The following is a 26,830-nucleotide window of genomic DNA, read 5'->3' as shown; positions in this document are numbered from 1 at the left end:
TCACCTGAAATTCTGCCCTCTCTAAAGCAGGAGGTTATTTGAACTCATGTTGATGCTGTCTGATCAGTTTTAATTGCCTTTTTTTCTTTCATCTATTGATTCCCCTGATATTCCTTATTCTTTTAAATCCACACACAATCTTTCTATGGCTTCGAAGTCAAGCATTTCAAAGCCTCCTCCCCGAGCAGTTTACTGTGCACCAGAGCTGACTCTGCATTTCAGCACTGAACACTGATGCAATGAGAAAGGTTATTTTACCCACGGCTCCTTGAGCACGTGAAGGAGCTTTCTTTTACCGGGAACGGTCTGTTAATGGAGGCAATCCTCCATTAACATGACTTGGGAGACAGTGGTAAGCTGTAGCCCCCGCTTCCTTAGCTTTTCTTCAGAGAATTAGGAGCTCTGCGCCTTGATAAAATGACACAGAATATCTTCCTCAAGAATTAAAGTGATTTTCTAGCCTTTGATTGCTGAAAGCATGCTTGATAAATTGAAAGGGAAGGCATAAAAAAAAAAAAGGGGGGGAAATGACTGAGAACAAGAGATCTTAACAATGAAGCTCTTATGTGAGGAGGATTCAGGTCATCAATTTTCCTTCAGTATGAATCAAATACTGTTAACAACATGGAAACAGCTCCACGATAAGACACACAGACGCACTAGAGAAATTTAATGCTTTGCCCCTCATCTCAGAATTTACAGCATTTAATCGACCAAATGGAAAGGCAGAGGCTCTTATCAACTGGAAAGCAGGAGGTGTGACAGGAGAGCAGGACAGGATAACGAATGCACAGTGAAGTCATAGGGATGCTTGTGAAGCCACTCCAGTGTCTCAGCGACACTGAGGTTCTTGAAGATAATTAAATTACATCTCCCCCAAAGGCAAAGTCTAATTTGGGATCTGATGGAAGTAAAGGACAGCCTCCGTTTTCTTCCAAGTCCCAGAGGACACAGAGTATCACTGAGTTAGATGCCTTACAATCCACATCAAGGTTTGCGTCCATATCAGTGAGCTCCTCCTGCCTTCACCCAGAAGATTTCCCCCTGTTCTCCCTCAGATCCCCTTCCAGACTCCTGTCCAAAATACCTTCCTAGAAATCTCTCCCAACCATCATGCAGACTTCCATTCCTGCTATCACCGCATTTAATACTGACCAAGTTTGTCTTCCTCCGGGTTGTGCCTGCTGCATGCTTTGCTCTTTCGTCATTCTCTAAATTCAGTTTGCTAGTACACAGCACATAGCAACTGTGTACCAGCAACCCCTTCCTCCCCCATCCCCCCCAAAAAAGACCCACAAAAAAACACAAACCAGCAAACCCAAACCATCCAGCACTGCCTAAGATGATCCAATTGTTCACCAGGCTTTAATGCACACCTCTTCTCCCTCGAAGGTGCTTATAGTATCTTGGAGGCTATTTTCAATCAAAATTTATCTAAGAGGCAAAAGTACTTCTCAAGCAAAAGAGCCATCCGATACCGATGCAAACTTTTATGGACAGGAAGATCTTCATTAAACAATATAAAGGATACAACATTTAATTAAAATTAAGACTCTGCTAATACAGACACTGTCATTCTTCCCCATTACCTTTTTATTGGTGGTGGAAATGATACCAAGTGAGCTTTACAGAACATCCATTATGGTTTTTTTTTGGCATCTACTGATGTAACCATGTATTTTAATACACAAGAATGTCACAAACATCAAGTTTCTAATATTTCTTGAAAATATAATTTTACTTACTCTTCACAAGTAACCTGTCCCATATAAATTAATGCTAAAATTAATATATAGCACCCATTTCCACATCAAGCAACCTGTAAGTAGAAAATTGAACAGAAACTGAAGGTTATTGGCAGTAATAGTTACAAACGGCCATCCAGGGGACTTCTCCCTGGCTCACAACACTCATCTAAACATTGATTCAGCACACAAAAGGCATCTTCAGGAAACTGAATCGGACCTGCTAGTACATTTTTTTATTATATTAGTTGAATCACACTATCTTTTGGCTTCTGGAGACCCAAGAGACAAATATATTCCTCTAGTATCAACAGTATCAGTCTCCCCAACACATTCTTCCCAGAACCTCTGCATTGAAAATTGTTTAATTCTTTCTACTGATCCAAAGCACACATTAAAATGGCTTGGAGAGAAGGTTGCTCTGTCCTCACTTTATACAACACTTGCCATTCCATAAGGTCAAAACCCCCATGCCTTTAAATTACCAAGAAAAGGTACAAACTACAACTTCATCTAAGATGTGGCAGATTTCCTGTCTGGTTAGGTCTCAGTAACCCTCCTTCTGTGAAGATGCCAAAACTCTCCTGCTGCCTTGATGCAGCCAAAGGGCCCAGACAAGGACCTGGGAGAAGTTCCTCTTGCACTCTGCCACTTGTGAGTGGCTGCTGTCAATGCCACTGATGCCCACTTTGTGATCACTTAGTACAAAGTCATCATCTCTGGCATGGGAAGGATCCATGCTTCTCCCAAATGCATGCATTTACTTGTGGAGAAAGTGCACTGGTGGACAAAATCCCAGCCAACAGTCTCTGCATTTCACGACTTGAAACACAGGCTCCCCTTAAGCTCTGTGGAATTGCCCACAGGGCTGCGATCTCAAGGTGGCATTTCTCTCTTGACAAGTTGAAAGAACAGTTTTCATTGAAGAATAACACAATCAGGCAAACAATGATTAAAGAATAATTCTCATGCCGCATTTGCATACCAATCGATCCTCTGTATCTAGGTACAGATCTAGACACACAAAAAGGTAATCGACTTTTTCATCACAGGGAAGACTTTTTCATGGCATCACTTGATTCAGAAAACAGAATCTACTGCAAACCTCAACTGAGGGAAAGTCTGTTTTCTTCAGGTTGTTTCTGAGAAATCACACAAGACAAAATTGTAGGAACGTGAGAAATGCCAGAGGCTTTGACCATACAACTCAGCTCCCACTACCCTGCTGAATTTCTCATTTGTCTGTCACCAATACAGGAAACAGAGGTACACAACAACGAAGCACTATAATTGCAACTTAATTCTTAACCTGAGTAGGTATATGCTTTCCCTTTTAGGACAACAGAAAATGGGAATTATCCCAACGATCCACACACGGCATGTTTCTGGGTGGAATCAGGATGAAGAGCAGAGGGTGTGGGAAGTCGCCCTCTTTCCTCTACGGAACTTGCCAACAGTGTGTCTGCACTGGAAAAGGGATGAGAGATTTCAACCATGACACCATCCCTCAGCATCTCTTCTTGTGCACCTATCAAACTGCAAACTAGCTCCATTCTACCATGTAAGGGCAACTTTGGAGGAAACTTTGGGACTATATACAGAAAATAGGAAAGAAAGAGGTTCAGTTTTGAGTTCTCTGTAAGTTCCATAAAATATCTGTGAGCAAACCACACATTTTATGATTTTCAGGACCAAAGTGACAAATTCGTGACCATATTACTGTGGGTGTCATAGAGGCAATTAAGCAATCACCCAGAGATACAGGCTATCAGACAATCCTGCTGTCAACAGCAATCAAAATCATCAAATACATCCGCAACAAAAGGGATCAGCAGAAGTAGAAGGATCAGTGACATCAATTCATTCCAAACAGCTTACAGGAAAGTAAATGCCACATACAGGCAGAAAAAGAGAGATCTCTCTACATTGATCCAATATATAAACCTCAAAAACCCCAGAAGGTGTTTACACTGAGAAAAGCAAAAGTACAGCACTGGCAAGCCAGCTGGTTAGAAAAACAGAAACCTCTGCCACTTGCCCCAAGGGTGTCCAAAAGCTCTAACACAATACAAGGATACCAAAAAAAGAGAATAGAGAACAACACGCATAATATTATAACTGATGAAACCTACCAAGTCAGTGACAGCAAGTATCAGAAAGGACAGGAGGCAAGAATTTGCCCTGAAGGCAAATTTTACCACAATTGCCTGCTTCAGGACTACTCATGCCCTAAGCACTACTCTAGTTTAATCTACATAAAATCAGTATGGGCTGCTGAATATTCCAAATTTTGAAAATAATTTCTTTATAAAGATTAAAATTTATAGTGATATCATATATTAGCATATAATGCAAGTGGAAAAGTCATGAGCAAATAGTAGATGAGTTCTGATGTAACTCAGTCTAACAAACCCAGAAGAAATCACTCCTCACTGTGTAAGTCCTTGGTCCGCAGTATTGCTGGACACATTGACAAAGCACTATATGATCTTAACCAGAGGATCAATTCTACTCAAACCAAGCATCTGAAGGCTTTTTTTGGAAATGGCCCTTTCCCCCCACCATTACAATGTAATTTAAGTACTTCTTTGTAGATGTTTTGACTTCATAGCTAAAGCTCTTGTGGCTTAGAGTAGAAAGCTTTCCCATACTTACAGCTTTGGCCTCCTTAAAGGTATAAGTAGTAAAACATAGTCTGAGATACAGCCATTCAGGATAAATTCTCTTTTGGAAAAGATGAAAAATTCATTGTCTCCCCAGAGCCAAGCTGAAGCAGTCAGGAGTATTCGCGTCTTTCTGCTATTAACTCAATTAAGCACGCAATAAGGATTGTTGGGTAAAATGCAGTGTGTGTTTGAGTGCATGTAAAATGCAGACTCAAGGAGTCTTAAAATGCCCTTATAAATACAGCAAAAATAGACCAATAAAATATTTTGTAATGACTATTTATGTGTGTATAACAACTCATTATTTCAATTCTCTGCATCAGGGATTTCTTGTTTCTTTCCTCTACCCCTTAAATAAATCTAAATAAATTATACATTTAAAAACAGTCTATGCATCTATAACAACAGAAACAAATTTCATTTAACATCCAGCTGTCAAAGCCAGCCCTTCTGTCACTCTTTATTCAAGTCTGTTTTACATAATTCATGTCATCTTAATTATTTCCTTCTCTTTCTGGGTAGGATAGCACTTAAGGACGAGCCACTTAGAACATAGTCATTTCCTTTGGAGATGATATGACTGTGTGACATGATCGCTCACAAAAAAATACACTGATATTTTAAGGTCTCCAGGTGGGGAATTATGTAAATGCAGAACCTATCATGATGGGACATCACTTGATCCGCATACTACAGCAATAAAAATAGCAGTATATATGCGTAATACTATGTTTTAATGCAGACATACTGCGATATTAATAGCCTCCCTTTTTGCTCCTTTAACTCCTTTTCAAACAGATGCTGACAGTTTATGGGAAGCAGAGGAAGAGAACATTAGCTCAAATCAGACTGAGACACTTTTTTTTTTTTTTTTCCAAAGTCCCCAAAATTAAAAATACTTAAGCTTCAGCCAAGGTCCTTCCCATCCTCCACCACTCCATGCCATTAGTCAATTAGTAGGAATTACAAACAGAGCTTTAATCACATGTATACTAAAATATGTCTAAAGCAATACAGGCATCACTCTAGAAATATCCTATCCCATTTGCACAGGATAAATAATTAAATTGTTTTAAGCGGTCTAATCTATTAATGCCTGGAGAGGCCTTAATTTTGGCCACTAAATTTCAAGAAGCTATGTTCATCAATTCAATATAGTTAACAGCCATAAATCAACTTCCTCAGTGTACATGACTAATTAATTTACTACATGATGAAAAAAGCCAATTCCTCAAATTAAGGTTTCAATCTAAAACGTTCCTCATTCTCCCTATCACCCAGCGCATTTCTCTTTCCTTCTCTGTCCTCTCTGAGGCCTCTTGAAATCTGCAGCAAGGGACCTTCACAAGCACTAGGCTGGATCCTGCAAACATTTACTCACAAGGATGACCACCGTGACTCAGGAAACATTCTTGGTCGAACTGAGCCACTAGTGCACAACAGTACTTTGAACTACCTCAGACCCCTGATGCTCCAAAACACTGTTAGAAACATCACTGACCAGAGACAACACTTTCCAGGCGATAAACTTATCTGGTTTTGCTCCCTATGCATACTGCCCTGTACTTTCCACTCTGCCCTGCTGCTCGGATTGCTATGTACACCATCTCAAGTTATTCAGAGCCTCAGCAAAGCATGACCTCTTACTCAAAGCAGAGCTGAAATGGCAAGAAAAGCTTCCACCCTCAGGGGTTTTGCTATTTCAGAGCGCAGCCCAAGGCCAGGAATGAGTATGGGTTTGTCTGCTACTGCTGGCAGAGCCACATGCACAGCCCAAGAAAAATCAAGGGGTCCCACTTAATTTAGAGCTAGGAAGATCAAAGGGATTGAACACAGCCACAGAACAAAAGCCTTGTAAAGTATTAACCTAATTCTGTACCATGCAACCTGAAAGAAATCCCCCTCTTCTCCAATTATGCGAGGTGTACCACCAAGATGCAGATTGCCTGTTCAGTTCCAAATCTGAATGTGAAGATAGCCTACCATCCGCTTTCTCTTATAATGCTGGTAGTTGGAGGTAATTAAAAATAGAAACTGCCCTCCCTGGTGGTACTATCCCCGTGGAAGGCATCTGCTGGTTCAGCCACACAAAGGCTGTATTGAGTATGGCAGATCCTCAGCACTTGCAAATCAGGGCACTCCGACTGTAGTTGGCAAAGTGCAGCTCACCTACAGCAGTTCAGGACCTAGACTTCCACACAGTCTAATAAAAGTCCCTGTAACCACATAAAAAGAAGATATAAGGGTTACTTAGAAAGAAGCAACAACAGCACAGTTTTCACAGTTACAGAGAAAACACAGTGATCACTTGGGAGCAAAAGGACACTCAGAAGCTCCCAGGAAGAAAGAAAAAATCCAGCAGATGTAAAGCCAGGATAAAATAGAAAGTATTAAGAGTTACAGCTTTCTCCATTGCCTAATAATGAGATGATAATAAAGTGAAAAGCTTGGATAAGATGGAAAAATTTAAGCAGTTGGAAGTCAAAGGCTAAATTCTTGGGCATATTATGGAGCAGCTCCCTTGGACCCCATTTGCCTACCACGGTCTTACACACTGTGGGCAGAAGTGGGATATATGGTCACAGTGTGAGTTCACTGATTAGGAGTCGTAAAAGTTTGGAGGTGCTGAGCTGAAAGTCACGACACCTGTGTGGGATATTAAGACAGCAATTTCTCAGCATTATGTGTGGTGGAGCAGCACAGGCTTAAGAGACATCGAGGGCAGTGGCAACTTTCTTGCTTGCTTTGCAGTTTCGAAGAAAAACAAATGACCAACAAATTTACATATCATAAAACAATCTGGATTTGCTAGTATGCTGCAACACCTTTGGGGTCTTCTGGATGTTGATACTGGTTTTAATTCTCTGAGGAGATGGCAAGTTGCTTCTGCTTTCCTTCGTGATTTTAAATCATTCCTACTCTGAGCATGCGAAAGGCAAGAATGGTGAAGTTTCCTCTTTAAAAAAGGCTGCAATTTTGTTATTTTTCTGTGCACATGTTGCTGTACTTTCTCATATGTACATCCCTCTCTACATATATGCAGTCAACCTAGATGTATATACAAACATGCCAAATGTTGCACATTAAAGAAATGCATATATTTAAAACATCATACTGTATACTGTCTATTTTGGCAATAGCCATCTGGAAGAGGAAAAAAACATAGAATAAATGCTTAATGTAACCAAACTAGATTTTGTACACTTCTGCCAACCTACAGAAAGAAAAATTACCAGCTACTCTTTGCTCTGCAAGCAAATTAGCCATTACTGCAATGCCTTTATCTATACAGAAACACCCAGGCTACATTGTAGGGCAACCAAACTTCAGCAGAAGACCATCTTGATTTTCAGTATATTTTTAACTGCTGCGGAAGACAGGACAGGCACAGTTTTATCACCGCTACAAAGGACATACCCCTGCAAATCTCAGTCTCTCAAAATCTTTTATTTTCCTGTGCTTAAAGCATTTTTGTACCATTTTGTTCTAGTTAAGCCCTCCCCTGGACCAGGTCTGTGTAACCAAGAGCTGACCATGGCTCCTGTCACAGCACAGCACAGAATTACCCAATGTTTTTACCCTAGGGCCTCATACTCACAAACAAGCACTTCAGCCATTCCTGCTGCCAATGCTAGGCATATCTTTAAATTCACACCCGAGCCCCTGTGGCTTTGTTTCTCTTCTAGCTGAGCAACACCAGACTGTGACCAAAGCCCTGTCTGTCCTATAGATTTCCTCCTTCCTTTAACATCCTTAATAAAATTTGTGATATTCAAAAAGTGATGGGCTCATGATTTCACATTCCTCTTTCACAGCTGCCTTATTCCTGCTGAAACAGTGGAATGAAATTATGCATGGAAACTCTGCTGAGAATTTTCTTCTTCATGGAAGAAGAAAAAATGCATGACATGCTCAGAATTCAAATCAGAAGCAGAAGGGCCATGATTCCATATACATGTTATCAATATGGTACATATTTGGCAATTGCACTGTACTTGCCAAACTTGATTGTGTCGCCCTAGGAAGGAAGGGATTAAGATGTAACCTTGGGTCAAAAGAAGTTACACAATCAGAGTTTACCATACCAACACTGAGGAAATTAAATTCATGGTGGAGATGCTTAGCTGCTGAAATTCAAGGAAACACTGGAAAAAAATAGCATGATTAAAAAACATCAATTCTTTTATGCAGAAGAGCCCCAAAACACAGATTTGGCAGGAATACTCCTCAAACTCATTTATTTATTCATTCATTTTAGTGACCATGCTCTTTGTGAACTACTTTTGATAATTCAAGAGTACATGTAAGAAAGTATCCAGTTCCACATATTTTAATACATATTCTAGAGTCTCAAGAATGAAAGTTTTTGAACTATGTATCCATTTCTATGTGTACATAACTGTGTACATCTCCAAAGAAGACAGCTGAAAAAGGGAATATTTGTTTTTCATCTCTTAATTATGCCTTTTTTTTTTTTTTCCCTTAGTGCATCCATTTGGCAGCTAAAGGTTTCTGCTCTCACTGAAGGGTGAGACAACAGAGCCTCTCAGAGCCCTGATTTTTGGCACCACCTCACTCCTATTTTATGCTTGAGGCTACTTCCCTTCTGACTGATTCTTAATTTGAATAAGCTTTCACTGAAGACTGTATCAGAACTGCAGCAAGTTAATTTTATTAAAGCATACGAGTTTAAAAACTCAGAGCTTGATGTCAGGCAGGCTGTTTCCAAAGTGGTATACTTAAGATCCAAATTAGATCACGAACAAAATATTAAAAGGCACTAGAGCCACTTAAGAGTGAACTTCCATTTCCAAAAGAAATTTCTGGACATTGGGAACTCAGGACTCTTGCCAGTTCAGTGGGAGTCAGGCGCCTGGCTGCAACGAGTGCTTTTAAGTGATTTAAACCCTTAAAATTTAAGCTACAGAGAAAGGCTGCTAAGACGTACAGGAATTTATTTCACCTGCTGTCAAGACTAGCACAAATATATGGGTCCACCTGAAGGATACTTTAGTAAGAGGAGGTTTCTACTCCCACCCAAAGTCTCCTGACAAAACACACCTTTGGGGGATGCTGTGTCAATTGGAACTAAAACTGTAAGCTGATGCAATGAGGTGCCTTTTAAGCACTATAAAAGAAAATCTCCATCGTCCTCCTTTCCCTGCACTCTATAAAGAGTACTTTTGGTTTTTAAATAATTTACAAGTGTTTACAACTTCAGTTTCACTTCATCCACCTCTGGGCATAGAAGACTGAAGTCATTAGAAACGGGGGAAGTGGTGACTAGAATGTGATCCACCCTTGGCTTGCCGACCTGCTCACGTGTGCAGTTTGTGGCAAAGTAGGCAGCTGCTTAGCTGCCCGTAGGTCTCTTCGACTTCCAGTGACTTGGTGAGATGACCCACCGGGCGCTCTTGCCTCCTGGACACCACCCAGGCCACAGAACCTAAGTTTGCAGAGATCTCCTGGAATGTTGCTACCTCCACACCATCTTCAGACAGCTCCTGTCATGTGCATGGCATTACACAAGCACCAGTGTTTTATGGATGGCAGCCCGGCATGACAAACATTAGTCTGTGTTGATTGGTGCCTGGCTTTAACTCTTTACATCTAGCTACAAGTCCAATTCATCAGCTGAAATTGATTTTCCAGAGCTCAGTCTAATCCACTGCATTGAAGGTGACCTATATTATTTGTGTGTATGTATAGTTAAGGGGTTTGGGTTTTTTTTTAAGGTGTCCTGTATATTAGATGTCTGTGTTCAGCTGTCAGCAACCTTACCAATAATTCACAAGGGTGCCAAGGAGCACTTCTGACACAGGCAGATTTTAGAGCAATCCTAAAGATTTCTCCCCTGCTCCCCCAAATATCAAAAGTGAAAAATACTCACCTGCCTTCTTACATGCAACTCTCCATTACCCATGGGCAACTCATTCAGTGTACCAACTTGAGCACACCTCTAGTCCACCAACATCCCTGACAAGAGCACAGTGCTCTGATATGCATGATTTAGGCCCTGGACATCTGCAACAAGCACTGTATTTTTTCCAGAACTAACCTTACTCCCTCCAACCTAACAGTTCCTCTTATATTTTACTCGGTTTATTTGCTAGTATTATTACTGAGGACCAAACTTTACTTCCCATCAGTACTAGCTGAGCACCACTGTAATCATTTAAGTGGAACGATCTGTTCCAAGTGACCAAGAGAGCTAATAATTTATTAAGAAGAGAACAGGCATTTTGGGCAAGGACATAATTATATTTGTGTGGTTTATAACATACTCTTGAGTCAAATGGGACATGCTGCATAATTCAAAGCCACTTGGGGAAAGTAGGAGAGGAAGTAGGCTTTCCAAAGAGAAATGGCCTCAAACTCTCAAATTTATCACAGATGATTTTTTTCTCCCTCTCTCCTTTTGGTCTTGCTTAAAATAAAGAAAACCTTCAGCATCTGAGTAGGCTTCACAGAGATGGGGGGGGGGGGGGGGGGGGAGCGTGTGTGTGTGAAATGCAAATAATAATTAAAAAATAACATCTTGCCCTTGTATACATAGATGATGCAGCCTGAACTGGAATGCTGTACAGCTCATTGTGTCTCAAATGTGTCAATGCAGAATTAAAAGGTATTCAGGCAAAAAACGATGAGAACCTTCACACACTTATAACAAAAACCTAAAACAACTCCCATAAGAAGAAATATTTGAAAGATTGTAACTTTCTCCCTTGGAGAGCTGGTAAGTTAGAAGCAGTATGACAAATCCATACAAGCTAACGAACAGTAATGGAAAAGGTAGCTTAGATGCCTCTGTCTTCATAGTCTGAAGAGGGATGGCAATTAAATTAAAACCTGACAAAAAGTGATCATTTTTCACACAATAAGCTATTATCCTGCTGGACTTAGAGCTCCTGGAAGTCATCCTGACCAGGATCTTGAGATACAGAAAGGATTTGGACATTTATATGGGCAGCAAGAATACCCAGCATTTGCAATTAATGCTAACTAAGAAAATCTAGAAAGAATATTAAAAATCTTGGGCATTGAGGTGAATGCCCATCTCTAAGTATAAGGTATCAGGACAAAAAAAAAGGCATAGGGGTGGTAGAGACAGTCCCTGCCCACTAAGGGATGCCGTGTCCTGCCCTGAGGTGGGCAGGACAAGGCACAGGGGCAAATCAGTGACTGCATGGGGAAACCCTATTCTCATTCTGGCATCTTTTCTTCTGGCTAGCTCCAAATCATCCCTTCTTCCCTTGCATTAGTTTTACAGTATTCTATGGTTCTCCTGCCCATAACTCTACCTCCCATTCCTCACCGTATCTCTGAAATAAAGTTTTTCCTTCTTTGTCACTGGTCCTACTTTGGGTAAAAGCACGTAATATACTGCCTGCTATGAACTGCAACTCTCGGTAACGGACTGAATGCTGAGGCTGTAATTCAGTCCAGAGGCTCTACTACTGCCCATAAACTACTCGCTGTCTCCCAGTTTATGATGTCAGCAAGACTCCAGTTGAATTAAGGCTTCTACTGTATATAACTGACACCAATCTTATGCATAATGCATAGAAGATGGCTCTAATCATAAATTCCACATCCTGCCTTTCCTTTACATCACAGATGCTGCCCAGCATCTCTAATGCACTCCGCTTACTGATACATAAAATCTTTCTCCTGAATCATAATGGCAGCAAAGCCTTTTCTTGGGTCACTGCTTCTGATAAAAGCCATTTGTTCCCTCTTTTCCCTAAAGAGGTTGAAATAAACTTCAGTTCATCCCACTAACAAAACTCACAGTTAAAAATTAAGGACCATGTTGAACTGATGATCCAGGAACACTGCCTGTATCAGTCTGTATTTTTGAAACTGGCAGACAAATGATTTGTGCCTAACACCTATCTTTTGCCTGTTTGCATTTGGTATCAGCAGAGTGATCACACAAAATGCAAAGCTAAGATGTGGATGCCAAACTGCAAGCATACAAAGGTGAGTGAGGTCTGCAGAGAGCGTTTTCTGCAGAGAAGTACAGAAATTCCAGTCATACACACAGAGACGGTGTGGTATAAGCCAGCACTGATTTTACATGTCTTGGAATGGAATATGGAGTTCAAGCTCCAAAGAGTCTACAAACGATGCAGTCAAAAATGTGCTGAATGAAAGCTTTGAAACATCCTTGAGAATAGACAATCTCCTGTGTATAAACCCAATTTTGACCTAAGGCAGAGACTATCTTGTACTCTTTTTCACAAGAACAAAGAAAAAAGTAAAAGAAACTGATATGGATGCATTACTTCAAAGTCACCTTACCTCATAGCCCTTTAGTCATTATTACTAGCTGGAAGACTAACTGGAGAAGGAGCATGCATGTATCTTTCTACTCAAACAAAATTATTTCTTTGTTACCTAAAGATAGTGTAACTCCATTTAGTCTGAATAAACCTTATATGCTATCTTGTAATGCCCTAAACCAATTTAAGCCTTGTGACAAAAAGACCAAGCCCTGTGACGGCCTCGTAAGGTTGCACATTCAGGTGGACTGAAGGTGTAAGAAGACTGAGCAGAAGCATCTTCGATGTTCATCACTTCAGCAATATAGGCAATGGGCAGGAGGTGCCCTGGGCAGCATGCAGATGCCTGGCTTTCAACTTCAGCCCCTCAGACAATGCTTTTCATGGTACAAAACCTGTTTCAGCAATAATGGAGAACAGCAGCCAAGGGCCTAGAGCTGCATCTTTCCTGATCACCTTCACTGTGGTTGCAGGAAGGCTTTCCATGTGCTTGCACCCGTCTCCTGCAACATGGTAATAAATGCAGTACACGTTTCAACTGGTGGACACCGCTGTCAGCAACATCTCCATCTTTGCTCAACACTTCCTCCCCGGTACAAATTAATAGCTGCTGTTCTCAACAAGCCTCAAATGTTCAGAAAAAACAGATGACAGGAACATGTTTCACATAGGTCTTCTCCCACTGGCAAAAGCTACACGCTGCAGGCTGCCAAGGGCTGGCCAGTCCCTTCCCTCTGACATGCTGGAGCCAGCCACTTTCACACTAGTAATGGATGGAGTAATAAACCTGGATTTTCCCTGCATGGTTTTCAGCACATCATGTGTTCAGCACTTCTGAGGCCACTTCAAGACATGATTTATCCAGGAGATTATCCCATGTCTCCTCTTTGTCAGTTAAGGCCAGTGAGGGGGGAAAATAATGAAATGAAATAAAACAAAATAGCTGGCAAACTGAAACGGTCTTAGAAAACAGCAATAATGAATTCCTCCAGCTTCCTCCAGTCTGCGCACTTCAAGGAGGGCTCTCTCTCTGGCCACAGAGGCTGCTGGTTGCACATTGCTTTTGATTTTCTCAAATGATAGCACGTTGGAGTCACATGCTAACAGTAACCAAAAACCAGCAGCCATGGCACAACGCAACTAGGTATTTATTTAAGTGTGGTGTTTTATAGCTGGCCACTGCTACCAATTGGTATCTGAGGAAGCCTAAGGCATTATTTTTGATCTACAGTGCCTTCCACAGTTTGGAACCTAATTACCTTAAGAAACCACTGCCTCCTCCTCATCTGTTACCATGGCAGCTGCAATCAGCTGAGATGCTTGTGCTGGCAAGCCCTGATTTACTAGGGTATCAGGGCAATTCCAGGGGGCTGTCGCTTTCAGAATTTACTCTTCTGCTGGGGTTTGACAGCATTTTCAGTAAAGGAAGAGGTAGGATAAATTAAGACTGTACAGGCTGGGAAGTAGCGACCTTTTTTAGGGGGATTCAACATCTCAGTGCACACTGCTCCATTAGCACTTCCTGAGGTTGGTTTGTTTATTTTTTATTTTTTTTTCCCCTCTTAGTAATAGTATATGTGCCCTTGTTCCAGGGTAAAGGTACAGATGAGATTAGTACACTTTGCTTCATTTTAAAGTATCTTTGTGTCTTTTCACGTGGTGAGAAAATAGGTTGTTTAACCAAGTGGTGAGGCTTGTTTTATAGCTGTTAAAATCAGAATCCAGGGAACGTGAGCTTCAGTATTGCCTGTTAATTTCTACTGGTTACAGAAACTACCGTTTAAATGAAACGTTAGTATTTTTCCATATTGATGCTTTTCACGTAGTGATCTCAAAGCGCCAGACTTGTGCTTCCCAGAAAGAGTAAAGCCTAGTTTCCCACTGCAAATCTCAATCCTTCAGAAATGCACTTCCATGCCATCTGTGTGATAACAAATTTAGAAAAATGAGTAGTATCTTGGCAGTCTTTGCAAAATGTACTCAGTATGCAGGGGAAGGCGGAGGGGTTCCTACCAAATGGGGCATTCAGTATTTGAGTCAGGGGTGACGACGTCTAAGCAGGGGGCTGTTTTCTGATAAATATGCCATTAATTTTGTAGAGCCTGACACAACTGTGCTGCAATTCAGCTGAAGTCTGTTCATTCAGTCCTACTGACAGCCATGTCATTACAGAACCTCCAGGTCTGCAGCTCTCCTTGTCCTGTTCACCCTCCCCACATGCACCAGGACAGGCTACTTAATATAAAAGACTACAAGAACACCCCAAAATTGCTATGATCAAAACCAGTGGTAACTTTATGAATGATTAACGTGAATTATCCTATCTGTAAATTACAGATAACTCTGCCTCTTTATTTCCCAGCGCAAGAGCAGATCACTGGCATTTGAGAAGTGTCTTGAAAATCACAGGTGCTGATAGCATCAATAACAGCACACCATGAGATGCAATATTATTACAATAATAATGGCACTTGTTTCGGACCCCTGCATTTTTCAGGTCATCAACCAAAAATACAGCCCTTCACGATATGAAAAATCTTTGCCAGGGTAATGCAAGCTGGTTCATACAATTTCATTCTTCTCACCCACTCCGTGCAAAGTGCCTGCCAGCATCCTTCTGACTATTTGGGAGAGTTGCTGAGCGATCCTCCTCACGCAGAAGGATTAGGCCCTCTGTCAAAACTAAATGGAAATCTGAGAGCATCAAGCAACTGACAAGTCTTATGCTTGTAACTGCAATTTTTTTTTTTTTTTTTTTTTAAAAAAACTCTAGGTCTTGACCTGCATGCTTCATCAATACTGCCAACACAAACCACAGGGACAAGCCATGCCGATTAGATTCGAACCTAAAGGAAACTAGCCCAGCAGGGCATCTAGTACCTCCCAGCTGTGCCTCTCACAGACCTACTAGAAATTCTCTATCTGCTCGGCCAGCAGAGGAGACCAGAAGAGCTGCTCCACACGGCAGCAGGGCGCTTTGCCGGGGGCAGGCAGCACCATGACCAGCTGCAGCAGAACAGAGGGTGGGTAGACGTCCCGCTGCACTGTGTAGGCTACACATCTTCCACCAAAGGAGCTGCGGTTTCTCTGTCCTGAGAGCAGCGGGAAGCTCTGGGCAAGAGGTATCTTGCCTGTGGGACACAAAATCAGTCCACTGTTACCTTCAGGGAAGAAAAGAGGAGAGAGCTGAGCAGCGTTCAGCCCTCATCCCCAAGCCAGAAGTGGCAAAAGGGGCACACAGGAGCTCTGCAATGCTCTACTGTGGCAAAAGGCAAAAGCTGCCCCCTTTGCAAACTAAACTCTCTGAGTTGCCGAGAGATACAAGAGAATTCCCTAGCAAAGGCTTTCCACATTTTCTAATTTCCAGATTTTGAAAAGGCAGGAGGAATTTTGCTTTGATTTTGGAGACAGCTGCTGAGACCTGTGAATATTTCTCCCATGGCTCCTCTGTTACACCTGCTGGTTTTGTTTTACTATTCCATCCCTCCCTTCTATCTTCCAGCTTTAGAGTGGCAGACAATGGTTGGGGTAGACAAGGATCCCTTTACTCCTGATACCTGGAAAGCAAAAGGAAAACCCTGATCTTGCCTGTAAGCCAAAAACCACAATTGTTCTGTGTATGTATCAGCTTTGCTGCTTGGACTTCTGCCCCCACCCCTCCCCCCCCCATTTTAACATTCAAGATTAAAGTCAACAGGAAAGGATAAGGAGCTCAGTAAAACAGACTGTTTCAAACTACAAAGTTAAACACAACAGCGGTATCAACAGCACACCGTTCTACAAACATACATGCAAAACCTTATCTACCCATCTTCTTCCTCCCATTGGCTTCAACCCAGGAAAATACTTGGGCACATCTTCATTCCACAAAATGCTTAAGTACATGCCTTCAAAAGAAGCATGTGCTGGCATTATTTGTCTGAATCAAGGAGGAGGCAACTAAATGTTTCATTCCCTTGCCCATATTGCACCCTTAAATTTGTGTGGCACAAATTTAAATTTGTGACTAGTTCCACTGACTTGTAGTGAAACTACCAGCATGCAAAAAGTAATACTCAGATTTTGTCCTTCTGAGCTGGGCATTTCCTTCACGGAAAGCATCCACGAGAAATTCGAGACAGCATGCTGAAAGATATTTTTTTTTCTTTTTCTTTAGGGTGGTTCTTAATAGACTAAACAGCAGTGTTAACGTTATAAAAACAAAGGCAACTCTTACGGGAACAGGAGGCTGCTTTTCCCTATTGTTCGCAGAGAACCCCGGCTGTTTGAATGGATGATATGTTAATTTTGTGGCACAGTTGCTCAAGGGAGGACATAGTGAAGTCTCCCATGGTACAGTGCACACAGTGTACAATGGGCATGGTTAGAATTTAATTGTTTGTTACAGCTCTCAAAAAGGCGTTTCTCCAAAGCAAACATGCTATGAAATACATTTTTCTGTAATCATATCAGAAAAACATCAGTCCATAAAGCACTCTCTGAGCTTTTATGGGCAGCTGCTGCTCAAATGCTTGAAGGAAGAGCTGGCAAGTTAAAAAACAAAACAGGCCACAGAGATTTAATTTCCTATAAAATAGCTCCCTACAAGCTGTTTAAACGTTCTTTACTTAGAGCAATACTCTACAGATTTTAGAGGTTTTCAGGGCAATGCTTGCATTAAGAACCCCTTGTGTTCCCTCTGCTCAGGAGGCTCCACAAACACACCATCAGATTTATGGCTTTCCCTTTCAAAATAACACCACTACTTGTCCTCAAAATTAATTTAAATACACATATAGAAGAAAGGAACATGCTAGCTCAATTTTTCTTTTTTTTTAGAGGTGGGGGAAGAGGGGAAGGGTGGGCTGGGGGAGCAATCACTAATATCTACCATAAATCTGCTCACTCGCAGCCTCAGCTCATATACTAACAACATCTCTGTCTCACATATACTTTTCTTCCGACCTTTCCCTCTCCCCCTCCCCACAGCCATGCCATAATGTATTTAAGTTGGCTGTACGGCGCTGCTGATTAAAAACTGCCAGCAGTTAGACAACTTATTATAAAACCTACAAGGAGGCTGTATATTTATGAATGCAATAATTAATCAATACATAATAAGCATGCACTGCGCATATCATTTTTCTTTCCATACACAGACAGCTTCGATTACCATGCGGGTTACACTGCCATGAGGATCTTTAATTCCCAGTAGCTGCTTCCCTACCCCGCAGCGTTAGCAAAGACAAGCTCATTGTATTAAAGGCTGCATTCATCTGCAAAACCACCCAAATACTGCTGAATTGATTAATTTTGCAGGTAGAGGCTTTCAGAAGAAAATGCCATCGTTAGTTCCACAACTACTAGGCTGTCACGATTCTCCTTTTAAACTACCTTTTTCAGAGGCTCAGCTATAAGGCGCACTTGGAGCTGTGAGCTGGCAAACTGGATTGCGTCTTAAGAACAGATCTAATTTTAATGGTTTTATTTTTAAACTGTTTCAACTCTTTGAAATAGTGGAGATTAAAAAAAAAAAAAAAAAAACAAAAACAAAACAGAGGCTGACATAAAAATGCAGAGTATTTTTCCGCTTTTTAACCTGCCTTTTAACTAGAACCAGGTTATATTTATTTTCGAGAAACTCAACAGTACCCAATTAATAACATGATTGCACACTTCTTCATGAAAACTGATCATCAAATGGCTTAAATGGAAAGAGTCACCACCCTTTCCTGAGCCTCCTCACTGATAAATGGCATCAGGCAAGGCCCCACAGATATTAATACCCAGTCAGTAGGGATTTGCTTTTCCCTTGCAAGAAATACCCCCTCAGTGGCTGTCTTCTACAGCACCACTTTCTGACCAAATGGGAAAACAGGGATGCTTTTGCCCGAGAGATGCACTTCCCTGCCAACTCTCTGCTAAGCCATTTGAGTCCACAGTGATGATATCTGGAGCCGAGCAACCAATGTGAGTTTTCATCCCAGCACCGTGGGCATGCAAGATGATTATGTGCCCTCCCTGACCAAAGGGCTAATTTTTATTGCACTTGCTACACATGGGGACTGACCAGAGGACTGGAGAGCTCTGCATTTGGCTTGGAAGCTAGTGCCTGGAGGATGCTACTATGTATATATAAAAATATTAATACTTTGTAACAGCCCACAAAGGGGATGACATGGTTTTATTCTGCAAATATGCAGAGGATTACAGGTTTTTGCTTGAAGCCACTAACAACCTGAACAGGAGAATTACAGTAATTCCACTAAAACCATGCCAAATCCAAGGGACTGGCACATTGTTACCCTTTCTGGTTGTCTTGAAAATGTAACCAGCACAGTCCTACGGGACTTCAACTAGCTATGCAAGGAGGTCCAATCTGAAGAATGAGTGTATAGGACAATCGCCATATGCAGTGACGAGGACATTTTTCACAAGACCTCTCAGCATTTTGAGGTCTAAACCCTTGACGTGGAGCAATTCTAAAGGGAGCTCAAAAATAGCCGTTAGCATGTCAAATATAGATGAAACTCACCCTTTTTTTGTTGTTGCTCACACAACTCCATTTTTAGTGCAAGGCATCTCACAGCAAACAATAGGAAGACACTCTAGTAAAACCTTGCACTGCTTTAGTCGTGCAAACACGGTTGTCATGACTTCAATTAACAACACTTTGCCTATGTCAATATGGTTATTAATATCCTGAAATACTAATTTCTATTAGTATTTAATTAACAGCCAAATGTACTGAATAATTATTCATGTGTAGTTATTAGGAGAAATGTACTGAATGCAATTACATGTCAAAAGCTGTGACTTACGATTCCTTCCCACAACATCTCTTGCGTTAGAAAATACCCTGAAAAATCCAGCAACAGTTAAAGGTTTTCCAACCTCTAGGTTGGAATAAACTGCTAGGCTCTGGCTCTGCAATACAGGCATCTATCTACATGGCGTATATCTCAGTTACCATTTCCAGATGCAGTAGCCACATTTAACAGCTATAGTTATTATACAGAAATTTAGCAAGTCTTCCACAAAACCAGTGTGAATGCAAATCCTTGACTGGGAATCCAGATCCTCCCTAAAACTAAGCCTGGCAACACAGTGAATGATAGAGACTTTCCTTTGTGATTTGGAAAATATAAATGTTATTCTGAACACAAAATATTAATTGTTTAAAGGAGATTATTAGCCATATGTTTGAACATGACACAAAAAACAGTGAATGTGCATTTGAGAAAGACTTTACTTATATATTCTTTAAGAGTCTCGATATTTAGGTATTTCAGAGGTAAAATTGGGATGCAGCAAGTATCAAGGTGACTGATTAGTAGTACTTACAGCAAATGTTATTTACATTGTGTGATGTGAACCTAACTTTGTTAAACCCACAGTTTAGTAATGATAGCTGTAATTTTGTGCACAGACACACAAAGTACCTGCATTTTCTCATGCAAACACACAGACAACCTGGTGTGTACAAGCCGGATTAAAAAAACAAAACAAAGCAACAGTCAGCAAACAAAGAATATTAAATACTATACCTTTGAGTCATAATCTTATAGGCATCTGGCAGATAACAGCGGATATTCTCCATCTGAGCAGGATCAGAGTCACAGATTTTATCATCAGTCCTCCCGTAGTTGGCACTTTCAATCATGATAACATCTGTTCCGGGGCAGCGGAGCTCTATGGGGTAACTCTCGCAGGACAGCTCCCTTCGCACCACAGCCATGGGGACCGGGGCACGGCTGAAAGCTGCAAGGATTAACACAGAAACACAGCAAACATTTACTTTCCACACTGAGGCTAGGATTAGAAGTGGAACAATGTTGAGCAGCAGGTTTTATCTATATGCTGTACTGAGACAGTTTTGGTAGGATTGAGATACGGTCTGCAGAAACCGGGTCCGATCCCTGGCTTGCTGGCTGCCCAGAGAAATCACTTCTCCACTCAGCAACTTGATCTTCTCATCTCTAAAATAAGCTAATGATCCCTTTTACACAGGGCTTTAGAAATCCCCTATTGAAAGAGGTAAATAGCAACTATAGAATTGCTATTACTTGTACTTACCAGGTGAAAGGCTTTGATATATAAAATTACAGTCCTGAGTTGTACCTGATCAACCAGGGGAAATTTTCTGACAATGAGCAATACAAGCACCAGGATCCCACCTGCTCAGCAAGACTGCATCTGTCCTACTGCAGATGTAATAACATCTGCATTGCTCCTGGTCCTTTTCTTAGTCCTTGGAAAACATGAGCCTAACGGCTTTTGCTGTAGCCTGCAGTGTGCCAGGGGGATGGCCTGCAGGTTCTGGCAACCATCCCAAAGTTTGGGCCTGCAGTAATGTATTCCATGGAAAGGCCAATAAATGGGACACTGGGTGATTAAAGTTCAGCCTCAGCTTTGTGTCAGATCTGCCTGGATGTTCAATACTGGCAGCACATACTTGTAAAGTTAATTTAAAGAGTTCTCAGAAATCTTACCTGTTTTAAAAGAAATCCAGGCTACAGTTTGCAAAAGAAAAAAAGAAACATGCTTTCAGATGCCTTGAAAACAAAGCCCTAAAGTATTAATAAATAAACTCACAACAATCAATAATATTTTTTTTTATTACTTTACAGCCTCTTTAATCCAAAGACCTTCAACAGCTTGACAAACATGAATGTATTAATCCTCCAAATATCCATATGATGTAGTTATATGTTGTCTTTCTCATCTCAGCCACAGAAGGGTTATGGGGCTTCCAGAAAATCTCATGGGAAATCCATGGTGAATCTGGGAACTGAATACTTGTTTTCCAGCCGAGCATATCAGCCACGAGTTGAAACAAAAGCCAACCCCTTCCCTTCCTTATTCCATAAGAAAGAAAACTCACCCACACCAGAAAGGTTTCCACAGCTGCAGGGATGATGTGCCCTTCTGGATCCATTTTGTACTACTTAAAACCACAAAACTCAGCACATAAACAAAGCCTGTATCTATGTGATGGTCACAGACCAGTCAGGGAAGGTTTAACCCTCTAACAGATCCAGGTCTTACCTGACACCAAGCATCTTTCAACAACTTACTCTCCCCCCAGCCCTGTTATAAAAACACCAAAATACCCTCCCTAAAACCAAAAATCCCTTACGATGCGCTGTTGTCTTGTCCCATAAAACATCCACATGGTACATGCACGCCAAGTTTGCTTATGGAAATACGGATGTACTTGTATTTCTCACTATACCCCTTAACTGTATCAAGGCTGCTCTGTCTGTCTGGCAGGCAACAATCCAACACATTAGTCTAACTTCCATGAAACCTTGTATTACTGTCAGTTGTCTCATTTAGATTTGTATTGTTTATCAGATAATCATTCTTATTTCTGTAAACTTGCACACATTACTCTAATATCAGATCCTTATTGATGTGCCAGAGTTGTTGACTGACAAACTCCCAAGACAGACTTGCATTTATTCCTGAATAATAGCTTCTACAATTAGCATAGCTTTAGGGTTTAGATCATAAGATGTCCTTCCCTGAGAACGGAGAAAACAGTTTTGCCCTGAGTTTGTATTGCATCATACATTGGTGTAATCCTGTTACAGAAGAAAGGAAGCCAGGAGGACAAGTGCAAACCTCTGAGACGCAGTATCTTGTTCTTAGCATTGGCTTTACGTCATTAATCCACAACAAGGTGAGTGGAGGAAGGATGGGACAAAGTTAGAGACAACATTTGATAGAAGAGATAAGCCTGTCAGAACATCAAAGTCAGCAAAGCCCAGCAATTCCAGTCTGCCCTACAAACAACATGAAAAGGATCTGTCCACAGAAGCCTGCACCAGCCCCTGCTCTGCAAAACTCTGTGGCAATGGGGGGAAAGTTTGTATTTGCCCATATTACCTTTAGTATTCACAGGCCCAGTGCTGACTGGAAACTTCTGATGCCACGCTTCTGGTTTTGTAAAAGAGCTGTGGTGAGCTCTCTTTCTGAGCCTCTTCCCTACTAAACCTGAGCAGATTGGCAACACAGGAGGCAGAAGGTTTCTAGCAGCTTTTGGCAGAATGCTGAGGCCAAGGGCCCTCCCTCCTCCTGCCATGTACTTAGAGGACTTGCATTAACTGCCAAGAAAATGGCAAAATGAGGTTTACAGTCAATATTAGCTGTTTGGGTCTATGGTTTGGCCCAGTTCTTCAGCTCAGATCTTGGGCAATTTGGATCCTTTTCTCTGGGAGGCTACTGTAGGCTACAGAAATCGCAAAACACAGTTGCTAACACTACGTTATTTTTCACAGTTCCCACTACAGAAAAAAAACCTCAAACCTCCGACCGACATGCTTCAGAAAGTATATTTTTGCTGTTAATTCCTATGCATTTTTTGCAGTAACTATTCTATACGGTCAAAGAAAGTAGGCATTAAACATATGATGGTTGAGGAAAACCCCACTTAAAATCACAGAAATAAACTGTCTGGGAATTCACTCATACAAACCTGGTGTATTTGTCAAACAGCAATCCTGTACATATGCAGCTAATCTTAACTTCATGTTTTGTTGGAAATAAGACATTAGGAACTGCTACCAGCAATATGGTTCTCTTAAAATAGACATTTGTCTGAGGGCAAAGATAGCATCCTAATCTCACAGCATCTCTATCAACAATGAAGATGCAGTGTTTCAGGCTTCTGGTGGAGGATTTCACAGTTAATACGAAAATACAGAGGTTTAGTAGAAGCTGTTAAACATGTTTCTGTACAGGTGTGAGAAGACATTTCTTGTATCTTGGCCATCTCTCCTGTACATGAGACTTCACCGCACTGATCTTCTAAAATTGCATGAATGTCAGTCCCTGGTACCCGCCAAAAAAAAACAAACCAAACCCATACACCCCTCCCCCAAAATATCAGCTCATGTTCTATTTCCCATTAAAGAACCTCTGGAGAGATGCAAACATTTCTAGGTGTCACTTTCTGTTTACAGGAATTCACCTTCTTGTTTCTCAAATAATCACTTGACTGCTTGACATTAGAAGGACAGCCTTCACTTAGACACTTCACTGTGGTATCATGGAGTCAACATTTATTTCCTGGATATATAGCAGAAAATAAATGCGACACTGTGGACAAACTGTAGGAATAGCTGAATACTGTAACACAATATGATACGAGAAATCAACAGCATGTGTTTTCCACCCTGCCATCCTTCACCAAATCGGTCTCTCTGTACAGCTTTTTTTCTATCCTGATATCTGCAATGAATACTCCAATGGGAGATTACAGGTTGACTTTATCTCCTTGTAAGCACATTTCATGATGTTGCGTCCCTACATGATGATCTTACTTAAACATTTTTACTGGTATTCCTGTGAGGAGCAAAGATTTTGCTTTTTGCTATGAAATAAAATACGTCAAAGCCCATCTGTGAAATACATAGCACAATCATTAATACACTTCTCGTTCTTTTGAGCAGCTCCCTATCTTTGCAGTCTCTCACTGAGCTCCTTATTTAATCTTCTAAACAAGTGACCTAATTATTGGCTTGAAGTCAAGAGGAGCTGATGGATGCTCACTACTTTGGAAAACAGGTGTCTTTTTCCAGGATCCTATGTGCAGAGAGCCATCTAAATACAGACAGCAGAACTTAAAGATTTTGAAAAATACTCTTTTTAACATTTAAACGTGTGCCAACTTGAGTTTTCTAAGTGCAGCCATTTGGTGGAAAATCATCCTCCTAAACTTCTGCAGGGCAAAGCAAGAGCAGAGGGTGAAACGGCAACAGATAATGGCAGGATTTTATCTGGGCGATTTAGAACTTCTTTGTCTCTGCTAATTTCAGGAGCTGGAAAATTAAGTAAGTCATCAAAATCTTGTGCTTTTTCTCCCCCTCACTTTTGACCTCATAACATAATTGCCTCTTGTCATGCCTGCAGGGCATGGGCTTGTAGTTATCACTGTGTGCTTAATCAAATGCTGAAATAGCCTTTAAATTACATATCTTCTTGGCTGCTAAAGACTTGTTGAGCTCTGTTACATTTAGAGGCATGATGGTAGTAGATGTACTTTTAAAAGAAAAGTGTGGGATGATGCTTTTAATTAGGTTGTATATGCAATTTTCCCAGCAAAATCATGTTCTGTCTTAGAACTTGCGGAGTGAAATTTCAGTGAATATTTAAGGGTGGTGAAACAAAAGCTGGAAATGTAGAGATAATTATTTTCACAAGCTCTGCATTTGATTTGGTCTGCCCAGCTAAATACCTGACTTACTGTTCCCAAAGGCAAACACAGCATGCTGGGGGAAGAGGCTTCCTACTAATTTGGAGGAATGCTTCTATGTTTGTAATTTCATAGCACTTAATATTCCCACAGTTCAGGTTGACTCTGTGGGGAAAAAAAAAATATCAGAAAGTAATAATAAAAAAATCCCTTCCTCCCCTTATTCTGAATCCTGCTCAGATACGGGTACAAGCTGAAATCCCTTTCAGTCATTGAGTCAATAGGCCTTATGTGACTCTCTCACTCCTTGAAGAGAAGCACATGCTTAGATGCTTTTCTAAATCAGGGCCCTACTTTTCCCTCTTGAGATGTGAAGTCTCATTAGTGCATTCATTTGCAAACATAGCTCAGTGCTTCTTCTCTGTCTCCCTTTTCCTTAATCCAAATTATACCTGGCCTCTGGTCTCAACAACAATATTGGTAGCAAACAAAAACTCAGGTTAAAAATAGTGACAACAAACATTTCTCCAATGTACAAAACTTCTATTCTCCAGTATTTTCATTGCTCACAAATACCAACCTAGTTCTGACAAGCTTAAAAAAGCTGGTTGGTCCAAAGTCCTCTGAAAACTTCTGATTAGTACACAAATATGGAAATACTATTATCTCTCTCCCACTTTTTTTATATACAGTGAGAACAAATTAAATAGCAAAGAACTCTAAGTTTTTTATAGGGCACAGAGTGGAAAAGCCTTTCTTCTACTCATCCTACAGACAATGGCTGGTGTCAAGACATTGCAGCAAACACTTACAATATCCATATCCAGCTCCCCTTGGGAGGAAATTAAGACTGAAGGCACCCAGTGTGGCCAAACAGCTAAAGCCACCAACAGTGCAAGGTTGGAGCCAGACACTGCTGATCTCCACTCCCGACTCTCCCCTCTGTGCCTCAGTTGACTGCTGTCTCATCTATAAAAATGGGAAAATTATCTGATCTCCTCCATTAAGCACTCCAAAATCTGTTTGCTAGGGAAAGGAAGAAGAGAACTAGATACAATCCTCAGAAGGTGAAGAATGAGGCTTCAGCCTGGGCTTCCCATGTGAATCAAATACTCACATCCCTCCAGGCTATTTCGGGCTTTCTTATTTTACAGAAGATATCAAAACCAACTCCTGACTTTCCTTAGGGCACCTTCACCAGAAAGGGTGATCCCCTTTACCCAGCAAACAGCCAGCTATGAACAGACTTCACAAACTACAAAAGTATCCTTTTATAAGGTGGAATGGAATATACAAAAAAAAAAAAAAAAAAAAAAAGACAGAAGAGAAACACAACACTGTGCAACACCCCAGCCATGCCAACCAAAGAAAAGCTAAATAAACTCTTCATGCTCTTCTCTGTGCGATTTATGTGGAGGTTTTTATGTGGAGGTTGAGGTCAACTGTCTTATGGTTCCATGAACTGCTTAATTTTCCTCCATTCTAACACTCAAGAGACACTTGCTAGGGATTTCCTCCCAGGTTGTGTGAGTGAAAATACAATAGGTGTTCAGCAGCATGTTTATATCTGACATGATGAAGAGGAGACACAGAAGAAGTGTGTAATAAACACAAAAGAAGTTTTCCATGGGGGCTGCCAAACCCCCACACAGACAGTGCCTTTTCCAACATGACACAGCCAAGGATACAAACAGGAGCACAACAAAAAGCCTAGTGAAGTCCCAAATGCCACATCTCTGCAACAAGCCTCTGCCCCCAACCTCCAGACTCCTGGAAAGCACCTTTTATTTTTGTGGCAGATCTCCTTCCTCCACATTTCTAGGCACCCTAGAGGTCAGATCTCAAAAGGGTGATGAGGAAACAACTGGCCCATTCCACTACCCACTGGATGCCCAGAAAGTCCAGGGACATTAGTCAGAGGATTAAGCACCACACAGATACACCCTGGGGCACTTC

General features: G+C 41.2%; 1 protein-coding gene across 27 annotated transcripts in view; it reads right to left on the bottom strand.

Moving 5' to 3' along the window:
• The window catches only part of ADGRL3 (adhesion G protein-coupled receptor L3), a 520,467-nt gene that overhangs the window by 258,612 nt on the left and 235,025 nt on the right, over positions 1-26,830 (bottom strand). For 26 of the 27 annotated variants that reach the window (XM_042796493.1, XM_042796492.1, XM_042796511.1 and 23 more), the window contains 2 exons: positions 21,168-21,188; positions 20,223-20,436 (listed from right to left, as the gene is read on the bottom strand). In XM_042796493.1, the coding sequence (XP_042652427.1) occupies positions 20,223-20,436; positions 21,168-21,188 (235 nt within the window). The remainder of the gene's footprint in view (positions 1-20,222; positions 20,437-21,167; positions 21,189-26,830) is intronic. The other variant, XM_042796498.1, reaches the window with a different exon arrangement.

Source organism: Tyto alba, unplaced genomic scaffold, assembly GCF_018691265.1.
Source record: "Tyto alba isolate M040663 unplaced genomic scaffold, T.alba_DEE_v4.0 Super-Scaffold_23, whole genome shotgun sequence".
NCBI lineage: Eukaryota > Metazoa > Chordata > Aves > Strigiformes > Tytonidae > Tyto > Tyto alba.
This window is presented reverse-complemented; position numbering and strand designations above follow the sequence as displayed.